Source organism: Xenopus tropicalis, chromosome 2 (genome assembly GCF_000004195.4).
Source record: "Xenopus tropicalis strain Nigerian chromosome 2, UCB_Xtro_10.0, whole genome shotgun sequence".
Taxonomy (NCBI): Eukaryota; Metazoa; Chordata; class Amphibia; order Anura; family Pipidae; genus Xenopus; species Xenopus tropicalis.
Genome location: NC_030678.2, coordinates 170,565,642 through 170,578,189, shown reverse-complemented (window position 1 = coordinate 170,578,189; position 12,548 = coordinate 170,565,642). Strand labels below are relative to the sequence as shown.

Genomic DNA, 12,548 nt, shown 5'->3' with positions numbered 1-12,548 from the left:
CACCCCATCCCCTGCACCCCCATCCCCTGCACCCACACTACAGCACCCCCATCCCCTGCACCCACACTACAGCACCCCCATCCCCTGCACCCCCTGCCCCACCCACTAGGTAAGTCTGTCCCAATCATCAGCACCCACTCAGGCACCCACTCACCATGTACTACTTACCCCTACACCTGCCCCAGCACCTTCTGTGATTCCCTGCACCCCTCTGCCCCACCCATTAGGTAAGTCTGTCCCAATCATCAGCACCCACTCACCATGTACTACTTACCCCTACACCTGCCCCAGCACCTTCTGTTATTCTCTGTACCCACACTACAGCACCCCCCTGCCCCACCCGTTAGGTAAATCTGACCCAATCATCAGCACCCACTCACCCTGTACTACTGCCCCTACACCTGCCCCCCCAGCACCTTCTGTTATTCCCTGTACCCACACTACAGCACCACTCTGCCCCACCCACTAGGTTAGTCTGCCCCAATCATCAGCACCCACTCACCCTGTACTACTTACCCCTACACCTGCCCCCCCAGCACTTTCTGTTATTCCCTGTACCCACACTACAGCACCACTCTGCCCCACCCACTAGGTTAGTCTGCCCCAATCATCAGCACCCACTCACCCTGTACTACTTACCCCTACACCTGCCCCAGCACCTTCTGTGATTCCCTGTACCCACCCCAGGGTTACAGCGTAGCAGGTCTCTGCCCCCCTGCACTATACACTAACCCCATTACCTGCACCCCAGGTACATACGTAGCACCCCTTCTCTTACATAGCCACCACATGTTCAGCCAGGCAGGCAATCAGCACCCCTCTACAACCCCACCTGGTTAATCTGCCCCACCCCATTACCAGCTTTCAGCACCCTCTGGCAGGTAGTATTACAGCAGGCTGGTTAATGGACCCCTGTACCCCCCAGACTGGCACAGTAAGTGTCACCCCACATTCTGCAAACCAGCACCCAGATCTAAATCCCAGGCACTCCCTGCAGGTTCAGTTGGCCCATGGCTTGTGTTACCCTCTGTACTGCAGGATGCCCCCTGGGCTGAAGCCCTACATGCCCAGGCTGGCATATGGCATTTATGCAAGACCGTAGTCTAAGTAACCTTAAAGGAACAGTTCTGTTTAAAAATGAAACTGGGTAAAATAGACAGACTGCAATAAAAAATGTTTTTAATATAGTTGGGCAAAAATGTAATCTAAAAAGGCTGGAGTGGGCAGATGTCTAACACAATAGCCAGAACACTACTTCCTCCTTTACAGCTCTCTAAGCTGTTAGCAGTCAGTAACCAATCAGTTTCATTTTTATACTGAACTGTTTCTTTAAGAACCACAGACTGGCACGGATCCCAACTCCTTCACCCCAGGCAGGTACCTCCGGCTGCTCGTTAGTTGGTACCGGATGGCCCTTATCTATAGCCCTGCTCCCCCAGGTGGGCACTGGCACCCCTATTCTAAGCCCTGACACCCTATGCAGGCATACAGCACCCCAGGGTCCCCAGTGATTGGCAGTGCAGATTATAGGGCAGCTCCTACTTCCTGGATTTCGCAAGTTGTTTTCAGCAGCAGAATTCCGTGCCGGGTACAGTTTAATATCTGCTGACATGGGATGTCCCTGTCCCGCTCACGTGGGTTCCGTGGACTCAGCAGTCACATGATCTGCGGTTGCGTTTACTTCCCCGTAGCACATTGCAGTCTATTGTTGCCGGCTGCTCCGTATGCTGCCTATCATCTGTATTCAATAAATCTGCCCGGGGTGGGGGGGATACAGTAACCTGAGATCTGACTGCTGCCACTCCCCCCACCCAAAATATGTTTTATCCAATGAAAGAAAGCAGCAATGTATATTAACGAATTACTGTGTAGGTGTCTGTCTGTCTGTCTGTCTCTTTAAAAACAATCACTGTTTGTTTGAAGAGCTGGCACTCACTGAGCAAATCATAAGGCAGAATTCTTAAAGGGATAGTGTCATTATTTTTGGCCCAGCCTGAAGGGCAGTTAGGGGGGGATTTGGGGTGAGTGCTTATTTGTGCCCTGGGTACCCCTGGAACTATAGCGGGGTGACTGTTACCCCAATGTTTCTATATATCTGTAACCTTGTTATGGGCTAAGGGGGCCCAGCCTGAAGGCCAGTTAGGGGGGGATTTGGGGTGAGTGCTTATTTGTGCCCTGGGTACCCCTGGAACTATAGCAGGGTGACTGTTACCCCAATGTTTCTATATATCTGTAACCTTGTTATGGGCTAAGGGGGCCCAGCCTGAAGGCCAGTTAGGGGGGGATTTGGGGTGAGTGCTTATTTGTGCCTTGGGTGCCCCTGGAACTATAGCAGGGTGACTGTTACCCCAATGTTTCTATATATCTGTAACCTTGTTATGGGCTAAGGGGGCCCAGCCTGAAGGCCAGTTAGGGGGGGATTTGGGGTGAGTGCTAATTTGTGCCCTGGGTACCCCTGGAACTATAGCAGGGTGACTGTTACCCCAATGTTTCTATATATCTGTAACCTTGTTATGGGCTAAGGGGGCCCAGACTGAAGGCCAGTTAGGGGGGGATTTGGGGTGAGTGCTTATTTGTGCCCTGGGTACCCCTGGAACTATAGCAGGGTGACTGTTACCCCAATGTTTCTATATATCTGTAACCTTGTTATGGGCTAAGGGGGCCCAGACTGAAGGCCAGTTAGGGGGGGATTTGGGGTGAGTGCTTATTTGTGCCCTGGGTACCCCTGGAACTATAGCGGGGTGACTGTTACCCCAATGTTTCTATATATCTGTAACCTTGTTATGGGCTAAGGGGGCCCAGACTGAAGGCCAGTTAGGGGGGGATTTGGGGTGAGTGCTTATTTGTGCCCTGGGTACCCCTGGAACTATAGCGGGGTGACTGTTACCCCAATGTTTCTATATATCTGTAACCTTGTTATGGGCTAAGGGGGCCCAGCCTGAAGGCCAGTTAGGGGGGGATTTGGGGTGAGTGCTTATTTGTGCCCTGGGTACCCCTGGAACTGACTGTTACCCCAATGTTTCTATATATCTGTAACCTTGTTATGGGCTAAGGGGGCTCAGCCTGAAGGCCAGTTAGGGGGGGATTTGGGGTGAGTGCTTATTTGTGCCCTGGGTACCCCTGGAACTATAGCGGGGTGACTGTTACCCCAATGTTTCTATATATCTGTAACCTTGTTATGGGCTAAGGGGGCCCAGCCTTCCCCTAATAAGCCCCACGGTTACCCTTCCCGTTCACGTACAAGTGCAAGAATGGTGCAGATAGTAGTGAGAGAATCACGTGGAAGCTGCACAGCCGCTGGTGTCCGTCACCATTGCTATTTCGGATAGGTTTTGTAGTTTCTTTATGGCGCTGCCGCATACCTGTCATAACTGCTGCTCTTGTTTTTTTTATTGACGTCATTTACTCTTATACAAGTCAAGGTTTGGGTTATTTTATTTGTACTAGGGCCCTGCTTTACATGAGATACAGCCCAGCTCAATTACAGACCCCCATGTTTTTGGGACCTTGGATTGTACCACTGTCTATAAAGTGCTGGTAATGATAATTGGTGCAGCCCCATTGGTTGGGGCCCAACCCAAGCTGTTGAAACCAGTGACCCTGTGGCCGGCCGTGCATGGAAACCCTAGTGGAATGTGTATGGGAAATGGAGCAGAACGTGCCGGGCAGAGTTCAGCCTCACGTCCTTCTTAAGTTTCCCTTTAGTAACTCAATATCAGCAGAATGTAGTAGGGGGATTTGAGTTAAGGCTTAAAGGCAACATAAATGCACTGCCCCACTAGGGATTGGGGGGGGGGGCTCTGTGATCAGGACCCTGTATCTGCAGCCCTCCCTATGGTGATGAGATTTGCAAAGCGGATGGAATCCCGGGAGAGAAACCTTGCTACTAAAAGTCCCATTATTATGTAATCCTTTATAGGTTAAAGCTCACCCACTGGGCCTCAAAGGGGTTGTACACCTCTGAGTTAATTTTTAGTATAATGTAGAGCAGGGGTCCCCAACCGCCGGGCCGTGGGCTGCTTTCCGCTGGGCCGCCTCTGTTCCCGGCTGTGGTGGCTCTGCGGCAAACACAAAGCGCAGCATGTATAATGGCGCAGTTGAACGCTCTACGCGTATAAAGGTGCGAATATATGCATCATGTGTATAAAGGTGTTAATAAACTCATTGCGTGCAAGACCAACGCGAATGAACACAAATTACTTTTTTAAATAAAACTTGAAACCGGTTCTTGGTGCAAAAAAGGTTGGGGACCACTGATGTAGAGAATGTTATTCTGAGAAAGTTTGCAGTAGGTCTTTTATTTTTTATTATTTGCAGTTTTTGAATCATTTCGCTTTTTGTTCGGCAGCTTTCCAGTTTGGAATTTCAGCGGCTGTCTGGTTGCTAGGGTCCAATTTAACCTAGTAACCAGGCTGTGGTTTGAAAGAGACAGGGTGGGACTGGGAAAAATCCTGGTGGGCCCCGGCGGCCCAGACCCGGCCCTTGCCGGTGCTCCCTCTGCCCGACCGTTTCTCCCCTGATGCGTTAAAGTTACGCACGTTCAGGGGAGGACGCTGGGGGAGTGAGTAGGGGACGTGGCTGGCGGGGATCCTGTACCCCCCAGTCCGACCCTGGAAATAGAGACAGGAAGGATAATAGAGCAGGGCCTGAATAGAAAAATAAGTAATAAAAATAGTTACTGGCTGAAGGAGTCTGTGACCCCCAGGTAAATAATTCAAAACTATAAAAAACGAAGACCAACTGAAAACTTGCTAAGAATAGTCCATTCTATAACCTACTAAAAGTTAACCTGAAGGTGAACCTCCCCTTTAAAGCACAGCCAGGTCCATTCCTGCTTAATCCCAGTTACAGACTGGTTTCCCCCTTATAACGCACATATGGTTATTACGTGAGTCACGGGTTCTTTCCCCCTCAGTTCCAGTCACAAGACTTTCCGAAAGCAGAAACATGTCCCACAAGTAACTTCAAAGCCGCTGTAATATTTTTCAATGTATAAGTCGCTTAGAATCATATTTTCTTTCATAAGGTAAAAAAAATCCCTTTTTGGGTTTATATCCCCTTGTTCCTGTCAATCACAACTAGAATTTCATTAAATGAGCTAATGCGCTGATCTCCAGCTGAAGTGCGAGCCAATGGGGCGATTGTTTGCCGGGTCCCCGGCGGCGCAGAGTGGCGTTACGCCACACAGTGAGGCCGTTTGTTCCGCAGAAGGAGCGAGCGGTGAAACTGTGGCTCTAATGAGCCCGGCTAATAGATTTGGCAGGCTGCTAATGAAGAGCGTAATAGTGCCATTGGAACAAAGGGACTCCATGAAGACAATGGAGTTTGTTTGGCAATTCAGTAATATAAGGAAGTACTTGTTTGGGGCGGCCAGTGAAATGATATATTTATACACTGTCCCACACCGGGTCACACTGCAGATTTGTAACTTTCAGTACCGAGCAGGAAACCTGCCTCATTTCCTCCCTCCTCTGCCTGCTTCCTCCACTCGCTTAATGAGCCTTCAAGGCTACCGTCATATTAACCCCTCAGTGGAATAGGTAATATAGTGACATATTGGGATGATCCCTACGAGTAATGTGCTTAGCAGTCTTCATTTTTTTATATTTTTCATACCTTGGAATTTTTAAATGATTGCCTTCCAGTTGTGTCGAGCTATCTGGTTGTCAGGGTCGCTGAACCCAGTAAAAATAAAGCCTAATTGTTAAGGTGGCCATACACTGTAAGATCTGGCGAGGTTGCCAAGAGAGCGGATCTTCTCCCAATATGTCCACCTACAAGTGGGCAATATCGGGCTAATTCGATCGTTTGTCCCTGGGGCCAATTAAAAACAGGGGGCGTAGGCGCCGTCGGTCCGCAGACCTCATCGAGTCAATGCGGTCCCCAATCCAATGAAAAAATCAAACCTGTCCAATTGAGATCTGGCCAATTTAAGGCCAAATGTTGGTCGGGGAGGCCCAGCGGTAGTGCCCTTTAGGCTTCAGTTTTATTGTTACCACTTATTAGGGATGCACTGAACTCGGTTTTTTTTTTTGGTCCGTTAAGCCAGGACCGTGGATTCGGCCAAAACCAAACCCTGCCAAAGAAGGCCAAATCCTGGATTCGGTGCATCCCTACTACTTATCTTTCTGTTCAGTCCCTTTATTATTCATCTTTCATTCTGAATCTCAAACTTCAGTCTGGTTGCCAGGGTAATTAACCAGTAGCAACCAGATAGCAGTTAAACTTCCAAGCTTGGATGAGATACCATACCAACTGGACCAAACTCTAATTTTATTCACTTTTTACTTCACATTTGACCCAAACCCCACAAAATTGTGAACCCTTTCATATGGAGTTGTCCAGTGCTTTTACCCTTCGAGCCATAAGTCAAACTAAATACAGCGCCAGTGGTGTAGACTTTGTATGTTTCCGTGTTTTTGGTTAGTTAGTGGGTTAACGTGGGTTAAGCTGGGCCATAAACAGGAACTAAAAAATAAAAGCTGCTAAATCAGTCCTTCAAGACCAAGTCAGCAGATTATTTACCCACAATAGGGCCCACCGACCAGCCAGATAGTTTGAAACTTCTTCCAGTTGAGGACCAATGAGAACAAGACGCTGTCTCACCCTGTATGGCCAGGTTTACCCCAGCATGGAGTGGAAATTCACATAAGTAACGGCGGCCATACACAGGCACTTCAGGTCCTTCAGACTGATTTGGCAGCTTATCTGCCCATGTAAGGGGTCCCCCGACAGGCCTAACTCACCGATATCTGGCCTAAAATTGTCCAGATGTTGATCAAACAGGTCTGATTTTCTTGTCGGATTGGGGGCCGCATTGGCTTATTGATGCAGTCCTTACTCCTTCAGGTCCTATTCCCGTCATTGTAATTCGACCGCTTGCCCCTTAGGTGGGCATATCAGTGGAAAGCTTCGCTTGTTTGGCGACCTTATAGTGTATGGCCTCCTTAAGAGTTTGAATCTGGTTGGAATTGTACAGAGATGTTTGGTTCAGGAAGATTCTCAACCAAATCTTACACTGGTATTTCCCTATATGTCTCTATCTCCTCCAGTGCAGTGCAGCCAGCATCCCCCTGGAGGGCTATGGGATCTGCAGCGAAGAAAAGATCATTTATATATTAGTGATAAGATATTTAGAATAGGGAAACCTAAAATGTAGTTTTTTTTTATGCAGTGTTTGCTTACCCTTAATTGTTAACAAGACTTCCAGATAAAATGTAATTGGTTCTGCTTTGTCTTCATAAGACTGACTATCTATCTATCTATCTATCTATCTATCTATCTGCTAGCCTGAGCCTGAATATCAGTCCAGTGTTCCTAGAGAAGTGATTAAAAGGCTTAAGGTGGCCATACACGGACCGATTTTTTACTTACAAACGACCGATTCCCGAACGATCCGATGCTATCGTTAAGTTATCGTATAGTTGGTGGTGTACGAACGATCGTCGGCCCACTAAACGAGCCGACATTATCGTCCCCAAAATCGATCGGCCAGGTTTAAAAATTTTGGTCGTTTAACGATAAAATCTGCCAGTTGGTGTGAGTGTCAGACATTTGTCTTTCAACGATTGTTCTCTGCGCATGTCACGATTGCCAGCAACGACATCGATCGTACGTAGATGTACGATCGTAGGTATTTTACGATAATGATGCGACAAAATCTTTCCCGAATTATCGTTGCCCGTGGATGGCATATCGTATGGGAACTCGATCGCCATACGATCGTTTGTCGATATAATCGTTCATCGCACAACGAGCGAAATCGCCTCGTGTATGGCCACCTTTAGGGAGCATTCTCAATACAATTCAATGCAAGAAAATTAGTTTGGTATCTCTTTGTCTTATTGCTGTGAATCAGGGTCGGACTGGGGGGTGCAGTGCCCATCGGGGCAACCCCCCCAGGGGCCACGCACCCCCCAAGGTGCCCCCTCCGGCTGCGTATGTGAAACGTGTCAGGGAAGGCCATCGGAGGCCAGAGGAAGCAGCAATAGGGTTGGGTCTGGGCTGCAGGGGCCCACCGGGTATTTTCCCAGTGTCCCAGCGGCCCAGTCCGACCCTGCTGTGAATTGTTACATTTCTGGACCTCTAGGCTGGTGGGTTTCAGTTCTGGATACCTTGCTGGGAGCTTAACTGAAACTTAATGGTATTTATCAGGTTTAGACAATGAGAGCAGGGTCGGACTGGAGTGTGTGGGGCCCACTGGAGCTGCCACCCCAGGGGCCCCTGCTGCCTGCACACCCTCCCCTCCACCTGAGCATGCATATCTGAAACTTAACTAGACGCGATCAGGGGAGGGAGGTATATGGGGGGAACGCCTGCAGGGATTGGGTCTGGGTCGGCGGGGCCTACCTGTTTTTTTTCCCCCAGTGTCCCCCTGGCCTAGTCCAACCATGAATGAGAGCGCCACTCGTAGGGCAGTACCACACTGCTCCAAGGGTAGAATAACTGCAGTTGGGCAAGATTATATACACCTGTGGCAAGCTGTTGTCCTCCAAAAAGGACTGGAAGTTGAGATGGAAGAGAGAAGGCCAATGGGACCAGTTTTGGGGATGGTCTTCAGCAATTGGCACAGTGAGTGTCCCGTGCCAACATTGTTCCTACCATTGTGCCCATCTGCCTCAAGGTTCCACTGATCACAGGGCAGGTTGTAGCACATGGAACAGTTGAAGTCTGACTCTGAAGTCTTTCCTGAGCGGTGACTTTGGATCAGTCATTGTATTGGAGCGGTATCGCCCATGTAGCTTAGGGCTTAAAGATAACAAGTCCGTGAGTGAGAGGTTTTAGGTGGTTGGAAACCAGATTTCTTGGTGGTCATGTTGTATTTGTGGATGAAACAGAGAAGGCTCTGGGGGATTAGCACCGTTTATTTTGTTTTTCTTCTATAGTGGGAACAGCCTGATGAGTTTGTTTGTGTAGCGCTGCCCATCTGTAGCTCCTGATTAGTTGTCCATCTGCTTTCTGGAAAGGTGATACACGTTTCCTTTGGGATTTTGCTCCGAGAAGAGTCGCTGTTATTAAAAGAGGATTCTGCTACAGAGCATTATCCCAGGGAGCTGGGGCGAGGCATTTATTTCTGCAGCGCTTTACAGAGATTTTTCAACATTCCCATCAGTCCCTGCCCCAGTAAGCTTACAATCTAAGGTCCCTATCACATTCCCATCAGCCCCTGCCCCACTGAGCTTACAATCTAAGGTCCCTATCCCATTCCCATCAGCCCCTGCCCCAGTGAGCTTACAATCTAAGGTCCCTATCACATTCCCATTAGTCCCTGCCCCAGTGGAGCTTACAATCTAAGGTCCCTATCACATTCCCATCAGTCCCTGCCCCAGTGAGCTTACAATCTAATGTCCCTATCACATTCCCATCAGCCCCTGCCCCAGTGAGCTTACAATCTAAGGTCCCTATCACATTCCCATTAGTCCCTGCCCCAGTGAGCTTACAATCTAAGGTCCCTATCACATTCCCATCAGTCCCTGCCCCAATGAGCTTACAATCTAAGGTCCCTATCACATTCCCATCAGTCCCTGCCCCAGTGAGCTTACAATCTAAGGTCCCTATCACATTCCCATCAGTCCCTGCCCCAGTGAGCTTACAATCTAAGGTCCCTATCACATTCCCATCAGTCCCTGCCCCAGTGAGCTTACAATCTAAGGCCCCTATCACATTCCCATCAGCCCCTGCCCCAGTGAGCTTACAATCTAAGGTCCCTATCACATTCCCATCAGTCCCTGCCCCAGTGAGCTTACAATCTAAGGTCCCTATCACATTCCCATCAGTCCCTGCCTCAGTGGACCGGATAACCAGTCTTACTATTATCTAATAATACCCACCCTAAACATCATGGGACCCCATTTTGTGTCTTAACTTGCTGGTTAAGGATCCCTGAGCCTGAGGTTACAAATTGCTTAGCTACAGAAGAACACTTCAGGGCAGAAACATTAAACATGACGAGGGCTTACAAATTGACTTAGGATGTTTACATGATTAGTTCCCAAAGGCTAGCTGTGAGGTAGCCCCCTTGGTGGGTGGGAGGTGGAAACTGGAGCAGATAGAGAGGTGCCCAGCCTGAAGCTTAGTTTGAGGGAGTTTTGAAGAGATTACTTATTTGTCCCACTAGTTACCCTTAAAAACCCAATTTGGAGGCCAAGTAGGGAACGATTTGGAGCAAGCACTTGCTATCCTAGGTGTTCTTGGACTGATTTGTCTTTATCTATAAGCTTGTTATGACCAAAAGGAGGGCCCTGACCAACTGTTGGACCTCCAAGGGGGGATTGAACTGAAAACACCCCATCATCAATGTGCTGAAGATAGTTTAGGTCCCATGTACATGCTGTATAGATTGGGCATGACTACCAATGAGGACAAAGGATTGGGAAGGGCTAGGGCTGACCATACAAACAATGAGGATATTTCCTGCCCATCATGGTGGCACCGCGTCGGCGAGGAAATCCTTCTTTCCCTTTATCTCTGCAAAATAAGGAAACTGATGAGACAGGATGGACATGGGGGTGTTCTTCCGCATTGTGTAAGGCAGAGAGGTACTGGGAGGTTCCGTAGTCCTTCACTGGTTTCCTTGCAGCAACCGAGGTCTTGCCAACGCCCTCGCTCTGTAATAATATAGTTCTCAATGAGCTTCCCAGATGTCTCTTGTTAGCCTTGCTCTAATTGCCCCAGGAACCCTGGTGTCACACGTTAGAGAGGCGATAAATCCATTAGCTGCTTAAATGATCCCTAACAGCAGGCACGCCAAACTCAAGTGACACCAGGGGGCCACATAAATGGGGTAGAACTTACTGAGGGGTCACATTACTTGCTAGGGGGGAGAAGAAGCAATGCAGAAAACAAGGCGATAAAAGACTTCCTATTCCTTCTTATTCTTTCATTATATCTTAATGGCTGCTTGTGAATTTCAGATTTCTGCTATTCCCTGCATTTAACCCAAATTCTAAATAAAGACAAGAAAAATGGGAAAAAAAGTCAACATTGGCAGCTGGACAATTTAAAAATATAGGACTGTGCAAAAGAAGGGGGGTTGATCTTTAACTAAAATTAGGGGGTTCACGTGCTTTATTTATAGCACTACAGTACAAAGAGGGATTTTAGAAAATCATTCATGGAAAAAAATGGTTTCTTTTTAATTACAGGTATTCCCTTATCTGGAAACCCGTTATTCAGAAAGTTCCAAATTACGGAAAGGCCATCTCCCATAGACTCCATTATAAGCAAATAATTCTATATTTTAAAAATGATTTTCTTTTTCTCTCTAATAATAAAACAGGGCAGAACAGCCCTATTGGGTTTATTTAATGGTTAAATGATTCCCTTTTCTCTGTAATAATAAAACAGTACCTGTACTTGATCCCAACTAAGATATAATTACCCCTTATTGGGGGCAGAACAGCCCTATTGGGTTTATTTAATGGTTAAATGATTCCCTTTTCTCTGTAATAATAAAACAGTACCTGTACTTGATCCCAACTAAGATATAATTACCCCTTATTGGGGCAGAACAGTCCTATTGGGTTTATTTAATGGTTAAATGATTCCCTTTTCTCTGTAATAATAAAACAGTACCTGTACTTGATCCCAACTAAGATATAATTACCCCTTATTGGGGCAGAACAGCCGTATTGGGTTTATTTAATGGTTAAATGATTCCCTTTTCTCTGTAATAATAAAACAGTACCTGTACTTGATCCCAACTAAGATATAATTACCCCTTATTGGGGGCAGAACAGCCCTATTGGGTTTATTTAATGGTTAAATGATTCCCTTTTCTCTGTAATAATAAAACAGTACCTGTACTTGATCCCAACTAAGATATAATTACCCCTTATTGGGGGCAGAACAGCCCTATTGGGTTTATTTAATGGTTAAATGATTCCCTTTTCTCTGTAATAATAAAACAGTACCTGTACTTGATCCCAACTAAGATATAATTACCCCTTATTGGGGCAGAACAGTCCTATTGGGTTTATTTAATGGTTTAATGATTCCCTTTTCTCTGTAATAATAAAACAGTACCTGTACTTGATCCCAACTAAGCTATAAGTTATGGAGATCCAAATTACGGAAAGATCCCTTATCCGGAAAAACCCAGGTCCCGAGCATTCTGAATAACAGGTCCCATACCTTTATTATGTTTTAATTATTTTCCTCTTCTGTTTTGTGCTCTACAATATGAAATGTGAAGTCCTGGGTGGTTGATATGGTTACATGGAGTTATGCCGATCAGCCCAGGGTATCTAAAGCAAGGAGACATCAATTCACTAAAATAAAGAATATTTAGGAACACTTCATAACTGTGACTATCTCCATGTTTGCTCAGGTCGACCACTTCGGATTTTATGAGGATGCCACCTTCAAGCAGCGCTACTTAGTGTCGGACACCTACTGGAGGAAACCTGGGGGCCCCATATTATTCTATACTGGCAATGAAGGAGACATTACTTTGTTCTGTAATAATACAGTAAGTACAGGGTGGGACAACCAGTGAGCTTGCGAATGGCCTGTTCATTGGGTGCACCTTGCTGACATCATATTAAGTG

The 12,548-nt window shown here is 47.1% G+C and overlaps 1 protein-coding gene across 1 annotated transcript in view; it reads left to right on the top strand.

Moving 5' to 3' along the window:
* prcp (prolylcarboxypeptidase) overlaps positions 1-12,548 on the top strand; it is a 32,805-nt gene that overhangs the window by 547 nt on the left and 19,710 nt on the right. Inside the window, 1 exon segment of the mRNA NM_001079171.1 lies at positions 12,329-12,469. Coding sequence (NP_001072639.1) covers positions 12,329-12,469 — 141 coding nt within the window.